The sequence below is a fragment of the Osmerus mordax genome, chromosome 20 (genome assembly GCF_038355195.1).
Source record: "Osmerus mordax isolate fOsmMor3 chromosome 20, fOsmMor3.pri, whole genome shotgun sequence".
NCBI classification, from domain to species: Eukaryota; Metazoa; Chordata; class Actinopteri; order Osmeriformes; family Osmeridae; genus Osmerus; species Osmerus mordax.
In genome coordinates this window covers 10028968-10046184 of record NC_090069.1, presented here as the reverse complement: position 1 = coordinate 10046184, position 17217 = coordinate 10028968, and the positions used below count along the sequence as shown (strand labels likewise).

General features: G+C 43.3%; 1 protein-coding gene across 8 annotated transcripts in view; it reads left to right on the top strand.

The window, feature by feature from the left end:
- Window positions 1-17217, top strand: part of wrn (WRN RecQ like helicase) — a 94404-nt gene that overhangs the window by 54513 nt on the left and 22674 nt on the right. For all 8 annotated transcript variants that reach the window (XM_067258024.1, XM_067258022.1, XM_067258023.1 and 5 more), the window contains 12 exons: window positions 6906-7014; window positions 7118-7186; window positions 7311-7393; window positions 7568-7674; window positions 8246-8433; window positions 8973-9147; window positions 9258-9439; window positions 10797-10895; window positions 11000-11092; window positions 11373-11532; window positions 11826-11996; window positions 12254-12345. In XM_067258024.1, coding sequence (XP_067114125.1) covers window positions 6906-7014; window positions 7118-7186; window positions 7311-7393; window positions 7568-7674; window positions 8246-8433; window positions 8973-9147; window positions 9258-9439; window positions 10797-10895; window positions 11000-11092; window positions 11373-11532; window positions 11826-11996; window positions 12254-12345 — 1528 coding nt within the window. The remainder of the gene's footprint in view (window positions 1-6905; window positions 7015-7117; window positions 7187-7310; window positions 7394-7567; window positions 7675-8245; window positions 8434-8972; window positions 9148-9257; window positions 9440-10796; window positions 10896-10999; window positions 11093-11372; window positions 11533-11825; window positions 11997-12253; window positions 12346-17217) is intronic.

Below are 17217 nucleotides of genomic sequence, written 5' to 3'. Positions count from 1 at the left end.
CAACGGTTAAAAGAAAATGATTCACTTCGTTTTTGTATGCGGTAAAGTTGTCGCAATACGACGGTGGGTCACAATGACTGATGGGTCAGAATGACCCGAGGATAACACAAGGGTTAAAATATAATCGGTTGCACAAAGCACCTTTAAGTCTTTTCCTTAAGGTTTCCTTAAATGTTCCCTTAAGTATATTTCTCCTTATCTTGGTCTTATAGTTAAGGATTCCCTTAAAGTTCGCAACATGGCCGAGTTTATGGAGATAAATTAACCCATCCCACACCTATAGCACTGTTAGGTTTTTGTGCTGCAGTCTAAATATCTTCAAATGTTCCTCCTCTGACCAATTTGGTTTTCTTGCCTTCTTTTCTTCCTTTTTTTCCATAGGTCTAGCTAGAGCTAACTATCCCTAGCTTTTGTAAGGTGATGCACGAGCGATACAACTGAACAAACGCAGTCTCCGTGGAAACGGTCGAATTTTACTGTTGTGAAATCAAGTTCAATGTAGTAAATCCCTTAACGTTTCACCTTAGCTAAGGAAACCATTTAAGGGATTCTGTGCAAAACCCTTAAGTAAATCCCTTATCTAAGGAGAAATTGCCTTGCGCTGGCGAAAAAGTTTGCAATAGCCTACCACTTATACGCTGGAAATGGCACCTATGACCACTGGTATTCTTTGAGCCACTGGTGTTGAAATGCATGTCCGTATTGTTTTTCCTGCGTGTGTTTACCCTGTTGAATCCTTCTCAGGCTCATCATTCTCACTCACAGGCTCCGTTTGAAATGGCGAATCGACATCAAGTGATGGTTCGGTTACACTTGAACGTCCCTTCTTAAAAAAGGAGTCAATTGTCCGCTCCATTTCAACACGTCAGATTTGAGTAGCCTATGCGATTGCTGCGTCCATCTTTACGAGAGGTTGATTTTTAAAAACATTTTTTATCAAAGTTAGGCTACTCCATTCCGGGAGGGGGGCGGTGGGGTCACCGGGCTGAAGCCAACTTGATGTGTTGAATGGAGGGAGTAATCCGCCATTGCTGCTTGCAGATATATTTATTATTATTATGTCTAAACTTCCGCAAATTGGTGTCTATGGCAGCCCCTTGAACCGTATGTTGAAAAGTTGTGAAATTTGGCACACTCATTCAGTCCCCTCATAATTTTCACCAAGTTTCATGTCTCCCGTTGGAGCAGTCTAGCGCCACCAACGGGTCAAAGTTGAAGATGTGTTTACACATGTGACTTTTGGGGCCCTATTTTAACGATCTGAAACGCAAGTATCAAAAGCGTAACGCAAGTAACTTTGTGGGCGGGACTCCGGCGCTGTTGCAATTTCACAGGCGGGATAAATGACTCTTGCGCCCGTCGCAAATCTAAAATGGGTTGGTCTGAAGTAGCTATATTTACTCATTGTGGTTTGGGTGTAACGTGCAATAAACCAATCAGAGCATCATCTCACATTCCCTTGAAGAGCAGGCGCGCTTGTTCCACAGCGGATTGCTATTATAATGGCGGATTTGCCAGATGCACGCCAGGAGCGGTTCACAGCCAAGGACTCCGACGTTCTCGTCAGGCCGTAAAAGATAGAGAAGTGACATTGCATGGGGAGGGGAGAAGAAACCGACCCAAATTAGCTTCGGTTTAACAGGCGTGGTAGGTAATTGCCACAATTGTTACAAATCAAGTTCACATACATAGAGATTTCTCATGAAAATAGTTTTAATCATTGACATGAAAGAAATGTAACACAGCCATACAATAAATCAAAACAATGTAACGCAGCTTCGCAGGAAGAAGACCCTTGCCTCGCCAGCAGTGCACACGGGCCAAGCATGCGCCCTTAAAATAGGATCTGAATAACACGTCACTGACTTTAGACTACGCTTTTCCCTGGTCTGTGGCGGAATTGATTTCTGAAACTGCAACATAGTGCAAGTTCATTACCTAATTTACCGACGTGCGTCTGTGGAGGGAAAAGTCCGCTGTGCGTTGAGTGCAAAATAGGAATGATACATGCGTCGGTGTACAAAGTAATTTTTTCCTGGGTGCAAGATAGGGCCCTGGACATTTTAAAATCGAGGTATCGTTGGATTCCCTGGATCAAGATGAGTTCAACGCATGACTTCATACACAGTTTTATAGATTTTCTGCCATTTTGAAGTTTAATGAAAACATTTTTTTTTGCTACTACAATTTTTGTAAAATCTTCTTCAAAATTGCCAGACATGATCTCCAGACTGAGCCTCACAAAAGTTATCATATGGATTTTCAAAATGATTTGTCTGGTACAGCCTATCACATTTGACAACTAAGCCGCCAAAAAGGAAGTGGGGTCATATCTCAGCACATCTTTGCTGCATTGACACCAAAGTTGGTATAGGGATTCGGAACTGTGTTATAGCTGAGGTGAGGCATTGCTTCAAAAAGATCAACCCTCGCAAGGAACCTGGCCCAGACGACATATCAGGTAGGGCCCTCAGGGGCTGGGCTGACCAGCTAGCAGGGGTCTTCAGTGACATCTTCAACCTCTCCCTCAGCCTGCCTGTACTCCCCACCTGCTTCAAGAGGACCACCATCGACCCTGTACCCAAGAACACCAAGGTCACCTGCATGAATGATTATTGCCCGATAGCACTGAGCATACGTATGTGGGGATGCCGTTCATTGAGCTCAGCATTCAACACCATAATCCCCTCCAAACTGGTCTCCAAACTTGTGGACCTGGGACTAAGCACCTCCCTATGCAAGTGGATCTTCCACTTCCTGACGGGGAGGCCACAGGTGGTGAGAATCGGTGACCGCACCTCATCCACACTGATCCCCAACACAGGCACCCCCCAGGGCTGTGTGCTCAGCCCTCTCCTGTTCTCATTGTTCACTCACGACTGTGGGGCAACGCACAGCTCCAACCTCCTTGTTAAGTTTGCTGACGACACAACCATCGTGGGCCTCATCTCTGACAGCGACGAGTCAGCCTACAGAGAGGAGGTTTATACCCTGACATCATGGTGTAAGGACAATAACCTCTCTCTTAACGTCAGCAAGACTAAGGAGATGATTGTGGACTATAGGAGGCCGCAGGAGGAGGAGCATGCACCCCTATACATCAACGGATCCGAAGTGGAGAAGGTCAGCTGCTTCAGATTCCTCAGGGTGAACATAAGCAATGATCTCACCTGGTCTGCTAACAGGGACAAGGTGGTCAAAGCGGCCCGGAAACGCCTCTTCTTCTTGAGGAGACTGAAGAAGTTTGGCATGGACTCAGTCATCCTCAGTAACTCTTACAGATGCACTATAGAGAGCATACTGACTGGTTGCATCACAAGGCCCTACGTAGTGTGGTCCGGTCTGCTGAGTTCATCATGGGCAGGAAGCTCACAGCCCTAAAGGACACCTACCACACACGATGCCTCAAGAAAGCTTGCAGGATTCTAAGAGACTGTTACCACCCATCATTCAGTATTTTTACCCTGTTGCCTTCTGGCAGGCGATACCGAAGCATTCGGTCTCACACACGCAGACTGGACAACAGTTTCTTTCCAAGGGCCATCAGGCTTCTGAATAAACATTGCGCGCTCCCAACCCAAGCTCTTCTCCTGTCTGGCCCCCCAATGGTGGAATCACCTCCCCACCTCCATCAGAGAGACTGACTGTCTCTCCACCTTCAAAAAAAGGCTTAAGACGCACTTGTTCCGGGAGTACAACGGTACTTAGGAATGATTTGCTGGACCTGATGTTAGTTTCCTCCAGGAACACAATGACTCTTATTGAGGGACTTGTTGCTCTTGTTGGTTAGTTGTAACTGATTTAACTTCTTGTACTCGCTGTGAATTTTATTATTATTGCTTGCTTTTTCTACAGGTACACTCTTTGAGGGTCATGTTGTTTAATTTGTAACTTGTTTAACTACATGCTCTTATGGTTCTTCCCATTGGCACTTATTTGCTTTTCACAATGTATGCTTCATGTTTTGGCTACCGGCAATGTTTTGGGGCTATCTCGTTGTTATGATCAGTAACCAATGCACTTTTGTAAAGCTCTCTCTTGGAAGTCGCTTTGGATAAAAGCGTCTGCTAAATGAATAATGTAAAAGTAACATTGATATAGACACTGATACACTTCTCACTAGTCACTTTACACACTGTCACTTTCAGCTACTGGTTGCACTATCAGCAATATTGCACTATTGTACTTCACTTGTCTTAGGTTAGTGTAGGTTTATAAGGTTATTATAGGTTATTATGTGTAGTATGTGTATTTAGAGGTTTAGTATACTGTATTGAATATTGTATATTATTGTATATTAGGAGGTTTACTACATTTTGCTTATCATAGATGTAATCTATGTTCTGTGTACTTATATGTTATGTTATGCCAGGTTGCTTTGCATTGTCCTGTCCTAATAATTTCAGTGCCCAGGCTGACCCTGTGTTGTTCTGTACATCTGACAATAAAAGCCTTGAACTTGAACTAAAGAGGTCCACAAAAGGTCATGTCATTTAAACTTTAGGGGGCGCTGCAATAAGCAAAAATCTGTTTCAGCCAATAACTGTTGATTTGTTTGCCTTAATTAAGTGATTCCTTTGTCTGGCGATATCTTGAGAGATCCCATGTGTGACGCGTGTTAACTTGCGATACCAGCTGAATTGATGCAGCCCCCTTTTTTAATTCATGAATAAAATGTTTTTTCGCTACTTGTCTGACAAAGTTTGACCAATCTTCAACATATTTGGCACAGATTATTTTCAGACCAAGCCTCACAAAAGTTATCACATGGTTTTTAGATTTTCTAACCCGTTTTTATGGTACAGCCAATCAAAGTCGGTATTGAAGCAAGGTTATTTCTCAGCAGATCTTTGCTGCATTGACACCATACTTGGTATATGGAATCGGGACCCCGTTCTAAAGACGTCCAAAAAAGTTTGTTCAATTTGACGCCTATGGGTCGCTGCATTAAGCAAAGATTTGGCACAGGTCATCTTCCGACCAACCGTCACAAATGTTATCACACGGTTTTTCTGCCAGAGCGGCTTCCAGGTCATCCGTCATCATTCTGCTGGACCTTTCTGCAGCGTTTGATACGGTTAACCACCAGATCCTGCTCGCCAGACTTTCTGAGATGGGCATCACTGGCACTGCACTCCAGTGGATCTCATCCTACCTGTCGGGAAGATCCTACCAGGTTTCCTGGGGAGGCAAACTGTCAGGACCTCGCCAGCTCTCCACTGGTGTCCCACAGGGCTCCGTCCTTGGACCCCTCCTCTTCTCTCTGTACACCACCTCACTTGGACCAATCATCACCTCCCATGGCTTATCCTACCACTGCTACGCTGACGACACGCAGCTGTACCTGTCGTTCCCCCCGACCGATCCGGGGATCTCAGCTAGGATTGAGGCCTGCCTCACAGACATCTCCGCCTGGATGACCGAGCACCACCTCCAGCTGAACCTCGCCAAAACAGAACTTCTCATCATCCCGGCTAAACCCTCCATCTCCCACGATCTCTCAATCACCCTGGGATCTGCGACGGTGACCCCTTCATCCTCTGCCAGGAACCTTGGGGTTACCATGGACGACGAGCTCTCCCTCACGACCCACATTGCTGCGGTCTCCCGGTCGTGTAGATTCACCCTCTACAACATCCGGAAGATCAGGAGATACCTGTCTGAGCACTCCACCCAGCTGCTAGTCCAAGCACTTGTCCTCTCCAAGTTGGACTATTGCAACTCGCTGCTCGCTGGTCTCCCAGCATGTGCAACCCGCCATCTTCAGAGGATTCAGAACGCAGCGGCCCGCCTGGTCTACAATCTACCCAGACGCTCCCATGTTACCCCGCTCCTCATCTCTCTCCACTGGCTACCTATCATGGCCCGTATCAGATTCAAGACCCTGGTATTGACCTTCCGAGCAGTGAACGGGACTGCACCCGTCTACATCAAGTCTCTCCTGCAGCCTTACACCCCCACCCGTCACCTACGGTCTTCCTCAAACAACCGCCTGGTGGTCCCACCACTCGAGACCGCCCGGTCCCAACACAAGCTCTTCTCCTGTCTGGCCCCCCAGTGGTGGAATCAACTCCCCACCTCCATCAGAGATACTGACTGTCTCCCCACCTTCAAGAAAAGGCTCAAGACGCACTTGTTCCGGGAGTACAACGGTACTTAGGAATGGTTCGCTTGACCCAATGTTAGTTTCCTCAAGGATCACAATGACTCTTGCTTAGAGACTTGTTGCTCTTGTGGTTAGTGGTAACTGATTTAAATTTTTGTTCTCGCTGTGATATATTGTTTTTATTACTGTTGCTTGCTTTTTTCCACAGGTACACTTGCACTTATAGCGGTTCATGTTGTTTAATTGTAACTTGTTTAACTACATGCTCTTATGGTTCTTCCCTTTGGCACTTACTTTGGTTGTTCACAATGTGTGCTTCATGTTTTGGCTACTCGCGATGTTTTTTGGCTATCTTGTTGTTATGATCAGTGACCTATGCACTTTGTAAAGCTCTCTCTTGGAAGTCGCTTTGGATAAAAGCGTCTGCTAAATGAATAAATGTAAATGTAAATGTTTTTAGATTTTCAAAACCGCTTTTCCGATCAAAATTGGCAACAGTGCCACCAAACAGGAGTTTGGGTCGTATCTCAGCAAATCTTTGATGGATTCACACCAAAATTGCTTTGTGATTTGTCATTTAACCTGCCTGGCCTCCTCATTGCTGCTTGCAGCTATATTTTCTTAGGGGTTTCCTATGACAATGTTGTGGTTTTTCTTTTGTCAGTGGTCCACTGTACCCTTCTGAATACCTTAACAGTACAAGGGCTGTAATATAATCATATTCATGGCTGCAGTACATGTCATAGGTGTTGCAACAATGTTTCAATGGAGTTTTTCAGTGAGGGATTTTCTTGTGTAGGCTATGGGAAGAGCTTGTGTTTCCAGTTCCCCCCAGTGTACTGTGGAGGTCTGAGCGTCGTCATCTCTCCCCTCATTGCCCTCATGGAGGACCAGGTGCTGCAACTGCAGTATGTTAACACCACAGATATGCATTAACAACATGATACACATTAAACTGCAAACAAATGTTTCTATTCACAAAAATAATTGTATTTGTTGTTCTAATTCCAGAATGTCCAATATTCCAGCCTGTTTCCTTGGTTCAGCTCAGACCAAAAATGTCTTGTTGGACGTGAAACAGTTAGTCTTTTCTTAAGAAAACACCCCACAATAGAAACTCTCATTTCAGTCATATAGCATGACTTGTTTTCTAATATTTTGAACATCTTAATGTGAAACAGAAAACTACATTTCTATTTTTAAGGGGGAAATACAAAGTTGTGTTCATAACCCCAGAATACTGCTCTGGGAGTGTTTCTTTACTGGAGCAGCTCAACACAACTATTGGTGAGTTCATAAAAAAGTTTCTACCTACTATTTTACCAGTCTTTGTAAAGAACACCTTTACCTATAAATAACGTAAGCAGAGATCACAGTTTTGTCAACAACAAAGCACAATTATACAATTTGGGGGGATAAAATCACTGTGAATTATTTCCATTTAATGCATATGTGCTGCAGGAATCTCTCTGATAGCGGTGGACGAGGCTCATTGTATCTCAGAGTGGGGCCATGACTTCAGAGGAGCCTATAGAAACCTTGGCAAACTGAAGAGATGTATGCCCAATGTGAGTTTAGTTTTGTCTCACCATTAAAAATGTCTGGCCACCTTTCATTACACTTACTACTTTTTTATATTTTCAGTTCAAAGCAAGTCAAACATTTGAATAATTTGATTTGTACACACCTCCAATTTAAGGACTTACATAATTTACAGACATATTGCTAGGCATGAATACAATTTTTTGGTATTCTTTAAATAAAAAAAGGAAATAAATTAAGTTAACTTGACAATAAACACTGTAACGGTTAGCTTATTTTACTTTACTTTAAGAACAATACACTATTCTTTATAATACATTACATTTACATTTACTCATTTGGCAGACGCTCTTATCCAGAGCAACTTACAGAAAGTACAGGGACATGCCCCCGAGGCACGTAGGGTGAAGTGCCTTGCCCAATGACACAACGTCATTTGGCTCAGCCAGAAATCGAACCACCAACCTTCTGATTACTAGCCCGATTCCCTAACCGCTCAGCCACCTGACTCACCTGAATAATAGTCTCATATGTTTCACAAAAGAAAAGATTCCAACAGAGAACCGCTAAAATCTTTAGATGATGTTGTCCCATCAGGTCCCTATCATTGCGTTAACAGCCACAGCCAGCCCCTCCATCAGGATGGACATTGTGAGGAGCCTAAACCTGGTGGATCCTGTCATAACCTGCACCTCCTTTGACAGGCCCAACCTCTTCTTGGAGGTCGGCCGCAAGTCTGGAAACATGGTGGAAGACATGAAGCGCTTCCTAAGGAAGAAGCCTGGGTGGGTCCATGTAGAGTCAGACTCTCAGGACAGCTTGAACTGTGACAGGCAGGCAGACATACACACACACAGAGACACAGATAGACAGACGAGGTGAGGTGAGAATAGAGACAGAATTCAGAAAGCTTGAAAGACACGATTTGGAAATCCATAATGTGGAAAGAGGATTTACAAGCTTGTAACTTGACAGGTGAACATATTTTACATGCAGTGTTGTCATGCTGTGAACGTTTTGAAACTATGAACATGGAAACATACATGAAACATTGTTAATGTAAAAAATGGAGGGACCTTACACCCTTTACCAATCAGATCCATCTTATAAACTGAATCCTGAGAGTGAGTTGAAAGATGAGGGAGGGACCTTTCCCTCCTGACAAATCTCCCCAAAAGCATTAGTTTGATTTTCACAACAGTCAAACCAAAATCTACTCTCGATATAGATCTTTTTACCATATCGATCGATGAATGGATAGACGGGCAGATAGGAAAGAAAGAATATTAATGTGTTTTTCCCTTGTTACTGCTTCCTCTGTCAGGGGGGATTATGAGTTTGAGGGGCCCTCTATAGTGTACTGCCCCTCCAGGAAGGAGGCAGAGCAGGTGAGTATTGTACTGTACAAGCTGGGCATTACCGGTGGACTGTACCATGCTGGGCTGGGCATCAAACAGAGGAGAGAGTCACAACACAGCTTCATGAGAGATGAAATTCAGGTAGGCCATTTGCTGACTGTTTGGCTCTAAAGAGGAGCAATGATGACTTGAAACATTTTGAGATTGTATAATACTCATAACAATAGAATACAATAACATGCTGATTTCAGTGCGTTGTGGCCACTGTGGCATTTGGAATGGGTATCAACAAGCTGGACATTAGGAAGGTTATCCACTATGGGGCCCCAAAGGAGATGGAGTCATACTACCAGGAGATCGGCAGGGCAGGGAGAGATGGGCTGCCCAGTGCCTGCCACGTCCTCTGGACACCTGGAGACATGACCATCAATAGGTAACTGTGTGTGTGTACGAAGGTAGCATGCTCTAAAAATGTGTCCTTTCCCTCTTCACTGATCGGATATGACAGGATTGGTGACAGCCCTGTCTACAAGTACACATTCTTTAAACTGAACTATAGGGCTGTCCCCACTCAGTCGACTAGTCGATTTTCTGGTCGATATGCTCTTGGTCGACTAAGATTTTTTTAGTCGAGCTGCCGTATGGCAGTGTGAGATCTGATTCCCGCTCGTGTCATCATTGCTGAATTAACGAAATGTTCTACAGAAATTGTAGATTATATTATTTAAGACAAATAAAGCAACTATAATTTAAAAGAAAAGGTGTTACTGTTTTCCCTTTCGTTAATCTGCGCTTTGTTTTGGTTTGGTATTTTGCAAAAGGCACGAGCACAATTGGCTGCCGAACTACAAACTCTGCCATAGCCTACTTTGTTGGTGTTATTAGTCAAAATGGCAAAGAAATCTGTGGTATGGCAGCATTTCATTAAAGTACATTTACAAAGTACCGGGTGACTCGGAAAACGTTGAATGCAAACTCTGCCAACAACGGTTTCTTTTTCATAGTTCGACGTCGAATATGATGTAGCCTACCACCTGAAAAACGTAAGTTGGCCTAGCCATACTTCGCTCATGCTACCGCAAAAAAAAAATGAATATGCCTATTATAAGAATCACATCCAAATCGAATGACATTGGCCGGATTTCCCAGATTCGTTAAGAAGCTCTCCGGCCAAGACAACAAAATATTTCTCTGTTGCACCGTTCCCCACTCAGCTTCTACGTAAGTTCGCATGCTGCAAGTTCAGGCAGTGATAAGCGCGCTCTGATGATTTGCATGTTAAACGAACAATATTTTTAATTTGTAGTACATTTTAAGAGATACTAAATACCATCGGCATTCGGTTACAACAGGACTGGTGATACGAGTCGTATTATTAGTAGGCTATTAGCGGCTGAATCTGCAATGTCCAGCAGCCATTGAGTCAGATAGGGAAAATTTTGTAAGTTTTTTTTTTTGTAAGCGTTTCAAATTTCGATTAGTCGATTTTCAGGCGTTTTAGTCGAGTCTTGGTCGACCAAGGAAAATCTTAGTCGGGGACAGCCCTACTGAACTAAGGTCTTGCTTGATCTTGATAATGATGCAATAACAAATATAAACCGTTTTTGTATGGAAATAGCTTTATCTCAGGTGTTACAGCGTCCTCCTCTGCCTGCCTCCCTCTGTTTTGTTTTGTTACAGGATTGGCGGTAGGGGTAAGGAGGTCGTTATACTTAGTGACAGTCATGACTCGTTTGTTTGAATTTGTCGTAGAGTCAAAAAGTAAATTAAATTCCAAAACATTGTTGTAGGTTTTTCCTCAACCAGGGGACTAACACATTTCGTCCCTACAAGTTGAAAATGATGGTCAAGATGGAGCAGTATCTCAAATCATACAAATGCAGAAGAAAGTATGTTTCCTATCTTTATTGATTCTTCAAAAAGGAAAATGTCAATGGGGATTTTCTGTGAATCAATACTAATGGTAATCTAATTGTAATGTATTCCTTTTAAGATTGATCCTCTCTCATTTTGAAGACAAGCAGCTGAGAAAAGTCACTTCTGGCATCAAGGAAACTTACCAGTGTTGTGACAACTGCAAATCTGGGTGTGCTTTCTCCAGAACTTTTATCAGTGTTATGTACATCATTTGCAATTCTTTCTAGTAACGTGTTTTATCAAACATCTAGTCTTACGATTGCTGTAGAACCTAAAATGGCATCACACACAGGTGTTGCTGTTGATGTGGACAAAAGTTTGATAACCATCCCATTGTCCTAATCAGTATGAACTTTCCCCTATTTTTGTTCAAGCTCATTGAGTTTTTCAGTTATTTTCCCCTCAAAAGTATGGAAGCAGTCCCATATTTCTTTCCTTTGTGTGTCCAGGTTGGTGAACATCATAGACGACAGTGTTTGTGATGGCGGCATTGGAGGAGGAAGCAGGCATCAGGACTTTGGCCCCCTGGGGTTCCAGCTGCTAAGTGCAGTGGCTGCTATGGGGGAGAGGTATGGCACCACCACCACCATCCTCTTCCTGCGTGGCTCGGTTAGTATCACCTCACATCCAGTCTGACCTTCACTGACCCCACTCGTAGGATAGACGGGAGCAGCCAAACTTTTCTAAGCTTCTCTAACAGGAATATGTAGGATACATCTCTTTAGCCCAGTGGAAGCATAAGAAAATATCCTGGCTCATGAAAGGGTAGCTTTACTTGAGCTTTTTCATACCTTGACGCCTACACACAACACACACTCATTTTAAATACAGATACACATACCGGGTGACCATTATAAAGCCAACATGTCAGCACACATTAACTAAATTACTTTTCCTCTCAGAACTCTCAAAGGGTTCCTGAAAACTACCGGCGCCACCCTCTGTTCGGAGGGGGAAAGGGCATACCAGAGCCCTGCTGGAAGGCCTTGGTCAAGGAGCTGCTCATAGAGGACCTCCTGCAAGAGTACACTGGCAGTAACAAGTTCTGCACCCTTTGTCGAATAACCCTTAAGGTAGAGTACTACTAACTTGTAAGAATGATGGTGATGTACTTTGCTTTTGTATGTACTAAGAAAAACTGTGGTTATCGGATAATCATTTTTGATTTCTTAGATGACATTTTTTGCTTCAGAACAGGGAAGTTCAAGAAGTGCAAGATTAATTAATGCTTGGAATTTGGCACTATGTACACAAAACCTATACAATAAGGAAGCATTCATTTGCATAAGCTCTTTACGATAACTGTCTGCATTGTGTTTTTTATGCTTAGGGTAAGATGTGGCTCAACCAAGCCCAGGATGAGACAAAGAGAAGCCTACTGCTACAGCCTAACAGGGAGCTCAGTACCTGGTCTGTCCAAAGGTAGACTGTCCAGATGTGAAATATGCTTTCAGTCTGTTTCTTTCACTGTAGAAGGGATCACTTTGTTGGCAACTACTGCACAAGGCATTGCTATATGCTAGTACACAGGAAAATTCTAGGATTTGATAACTGTTAACAGCTGTTTCAATGCTTTGAAAAGGTAATGGAAGGTAATGTTAAAAATAAATACCATGCACAGGAAACAAAGTCGTTTTTAAAGGTCCCATGACATGAACATTTAACTTTAGGAAGTTATTTAACATTAATATGAGTTCCCCTTGCCTGCCTTTGGTCCCCCAGTGACTAGAAATGTTGATAGGTGTAAACCAAGCCCTTGGTATTCTTCTCTGCCTTTGAGAAAATTAAAGCTCAAAGGCTCGGTTTTGAAAATCCTCTCCTTATGTCATCATAAGGAGGAAGGTTACCTCCCCTTTCTCTGCTTTGCCTGCCCAGAGAATCTGGCCCGACCATGAGAAACTGAGCTACGACCGTGCGAGTGCGATATCGTTTTTTCCTCAAGAGACATCATGGTTTGCAAACGAATGAAGCATAACAGTTGCTCAGTGTTTGGATGTACAAATGAAAACAAAAGTATTTTTTTGGTTCCTTCATCCTAGCCTCTGAAGAACCAGTGTCATAATTTTATTTTCTCTGGAAATGTGCCGACACAACTTCCCAAAGTTTTGTATGTTTGCGCCAAACATTTCAGCCACGACTGTTTCCTCAACTTGGGCCAATACAAAGTTGGCCTTGCTGACCGTCTGAAATTAAATTCTGGATCAGTACCACAACTCTCCTTGGTCCAGCTACAAACCTACACTAACGCTATATCATTTTGTTGCTTTACGGTATATGGATACCTAGCTTGCTACCCTTAGAATGTGGCTGTAACATTAGCTCTGCAGCTAACAGCTCAGTTACTGTTGCTAATGTAAAGGTAGAAAGCATCAAGTATGTGTGTGAATATACACACTGTAACGCGAGTGTTGTACACTTCTTTGTTATTTGGATAACCGTTCTGCTGTTGGTATTATGGCGCACGATGTCCGCCTTTCCCCTCATTGAAATGACTGAGTGTGCACCTCTGCAAACCAGGGTGATCAGATGAGAATGGGCAAATTCGAGGCATCTTACAGCAATGGGGCTACAAGCCATTGCGATACATCGACTGTAAACATTAGCGCATGGTGCTGCCTCTCTCCTCCTCATTAGCATTTAAAGCAACAAACACAGAAACGGCACATCCTGAGGAAAGCTCATTGTGGGACTGCTCGTAGTGGCTGTAATTCTGCACCAAGTAGTGATGTGTCGTTCGTGAACGATTCGTTCATTTTAAACGAATCCTTACAAGGACTCGGGAGTAACGAGTCCTCTCAAAGAGTGATTTATTCATTTTCTCGTGGCCGCGCATCGGGACTGTTGCATAGGCTCGTCCAAGTAAACAGAAATGATTCATTAATTTCCCGACTCGGTCTTCGGGTACGAGTCTTTGGATCATTTTTCACGTGACCTGCATAGGCTCTGTACTGGTAGCTAGAGGAAACAAACGATTCGTTCATTTCCCGACTCGGTCTTTCTACGAGTCTGTGGATCATTTTTCACGTGACCCGCATTGTATTTTTTAGTAGAGGAAACAGTTTCCTCATTCCCTTTCGCGTGGCTGCTGTTTTAGTAAGACGTGAATGATATTCGCCCAAGTCATCATACTGACTAGTTTTGTTATTTTCACTTTACATTTACACTTACAGTTTAGTGCAGTGTAATTGTTTGCCGTGATAATTAACCCATTAAGGAGTAGCGTCACACATGTGATCGTTCGAAAGCGGGCCCCACAGAGTACCGTCACACGTGTGATTCTGAACATTCCAACCAACTATTTTCTGATAGACAAAAACTATATGCCAAAATGAACGAATGACTCGAAAAAAGATTTGTTCCTTTTATTGAACGAGATTCACGGAACCGAATCAGTAACATGATCCGAACTTCCCATCACTAGCACCAAGGCTGAATTTCGGGAAAGAGACTTCAGATACAGTATTCATAGTTTTCACGTGACGTCACGTTCCAAGGGGCACGCCCCCTTGGAGGGCAAAAAGACTTTCTGCTGCCCGCCACCCATTATAAAGTCATACATTTGCTTTGAGTCTGTTGCTTTTGTGTTGCCAAAATGCCGGATAGATGTTGTTCTATCGGATGCAGTAATCGAAGAGGAAACAAGCCTGGGCTGTGTTTCTTTAGAATTTCGTCCAATAAAGAAAACCCAGAGAGGAGGAGATTGTGGATTTGGGCCATTAAACCTCAGAATCAGAATTCGGTTTATTCGCCATGTATGTTATACAAACACGGAATTTACTGTGGCAGGGAGGTGCAAAACAATAAACATATACAGATCTTAAATTAAGTAAAAGTACAAAAGTTTAACTATTTCTAAGAACTAAACAATCTAAGAATACAACAATTTAAATATAAAATAAAATATATATAAAAATAAGAATAATGAGCAGCGTGAATGGTCAACATAGTGCAATCGGATACTGAGATAAAGTGGCTTATGCATACTGAATTGCCATTAGATGGACTTATAATAGTTAAATAAGTGAATGAATGTCAATGGGAGTCCTTGGCCTTGTTGAAGAGGCCAGTAGCAGATGGAAAGAAACTGTTCTTATGGCGTGAGGTTTTGTTCCTGATGGACCGCAGCCTTCTGCCAGAGGGGAGTAGCTGGAACAGGGAGTGACCAGGGTGGGAGGGGTCGGCCACAATCTTCCTCGCACGCCTCAGGTGGGCAGGTCCTCGAGGGTAGGCAGATTGCAGCCGATCACCTTCTCAGCAGTGCGGATGATATGCTGCAGTCTGCTCTTGTCGTTGGCAGTGGCAGCAGCGTACCAGACGGTGATGGAAGAGGTGAGGATAGACTCAATGATGGCTGTGTAGAAGTGCACCATCATTGTCTTTGGCAGGTTGAATATCTTCAGCTGCCGTAGGAAGTATATCCTCTGTTGTGCTTTTTTGGTGAGGGAGCTAATGTTCAGTTCCCACTTGAGGTCCTGGGAGAGGATGGTGCCCAGGAAGCGGAAGGACTCCACAGTGTTGACTGGGGAGTCGCACAGGGTGATGGGGGTGAGTGGGGCTGTATTCTTCCTGAAGTCCACAACCATCTCCACTGTCTTAAGAGCATTGAGCTCCAAGTTGTTCTGGCTACACCAGGTCACCAGGTTGTCAGCTTCCCACCTATAGTCAGACTCATCCCCGTCAGAGATGAGCCCAATGAGGGTGGTGTCATCCGCAAACTTCAGAATTTTGACAGACGGATCTTGGCAGAACACTGAATTAACAGACAAAACAAGACAAAATAGAGCGCACCTAGCAACCGAGGCAGCCATCATCGGCGCCATCTTGGATCGTAAACCTAATGTTACCTCTGTCTCCGGGGAGGGCAAACAATGCCAGCCGTCCAAATATACACGTATTTGCAGATAACACTACATCAAGCTCAAGTAAAGTTAAACACAAGAATATAAAGATATATTAATTATGGTATTTTTTGCCATAAAACATCTTATATCTTTACGTAATCGGTTTGACATAGTTCGTGTATCGAGGCGACTAACTGCAGTGGTCGTAATTAGTTAAAGTTAGCTAGTTGACTAAATAGTTGGGTTGTTGTGTTAGACACAACTAAAACAAAGACAATGGGCCCTATTTTAACGATCTGAAATGCAAGTATCAAAACGCAAAGCGCAAGTAACTTTGTGGGCAGGACTCCGGCTGGGTTGCTATTTTGCCGGCGGGATAAATGACTTTGCGCCTGGCGCAAATCTAAAATGGGTTGGTCCGAAGTAGCTACATTACTAATGGGTGTGGTTTGGGAATAACGTGCAATAAACCAATTAGAGCGTCATCTCACATTTCCTTTAAGAGCAGCGCTTGTTCCATGGCGGATTGCTATTATAACGGCGGATTTGCCAGGCGCACGCCAGGAGTGGTTCACAGCCGAGGAGACCAACGTTCTAATCAGGGCCGTAACAGATAGAGAAGTGACATTGTATGGGAAAGGCAGAGTAGTTTTCTCATTGCACTAAATATCCCACTCATGCTGCTCATTCAAATTCTTATTCTTATTTTTATATATATTTTATTTTTTTAATTGTTTAGTTCTTAGAATTAGTTTAGCTATTGTACTTTTTTACTTAATTTAAGACCTGTATATGTTTATTGTTTGCACCTTCCTGCCACAGTAAATTCTGTGTTTGTGTAACATAGGCTACATGGCGAATAAACCGAATTCTGATTCTGATGGAGATGGGAGAAAAACCCACCCAAATTAGCTTCGGTTAAACAGGCTTGGGAGTAAATTGCCACAATTGTTACAAGTCATGTTCACATACATAGATATTTCTCATGAAAATCTTTTTATAATCATTGAAGAAATGTAACACGCCATAAATCAAAACAATGTAACGTAGCTTTGCAGAAAGAAGACCCTGGCCTCGCCAGCAGTGCGCTTGGACCAAGCTTGCGCCCTTAAACTAGAATCTGAATAACGCGCCATTGACTTTAGACTACTTTTTTCCTGGTCAGTAGCGGAATTGTTTTTCTGAAACTGCAAAATACCACCAGGGAACGTTTGCGCCGGAACACGCCTCCTTTTTTCGCTGAACCGCCCCCGGGAGCGCAAAGTCATTCCCTAATTTACCGACTGATACTTGCGTCGTTGACAAAGTCAATTGCGCTGGGTGCAAGATAGGGGCCAATGTGTGAGGCTTGTGTTAAGACTGATTGGTTTTTCATACTCATTTGATCCTTCGTTTTTATTTACGTTTTTCACAGCATCCCAACTTTTTGGGAATTAAGGTCGTAATATGTAAA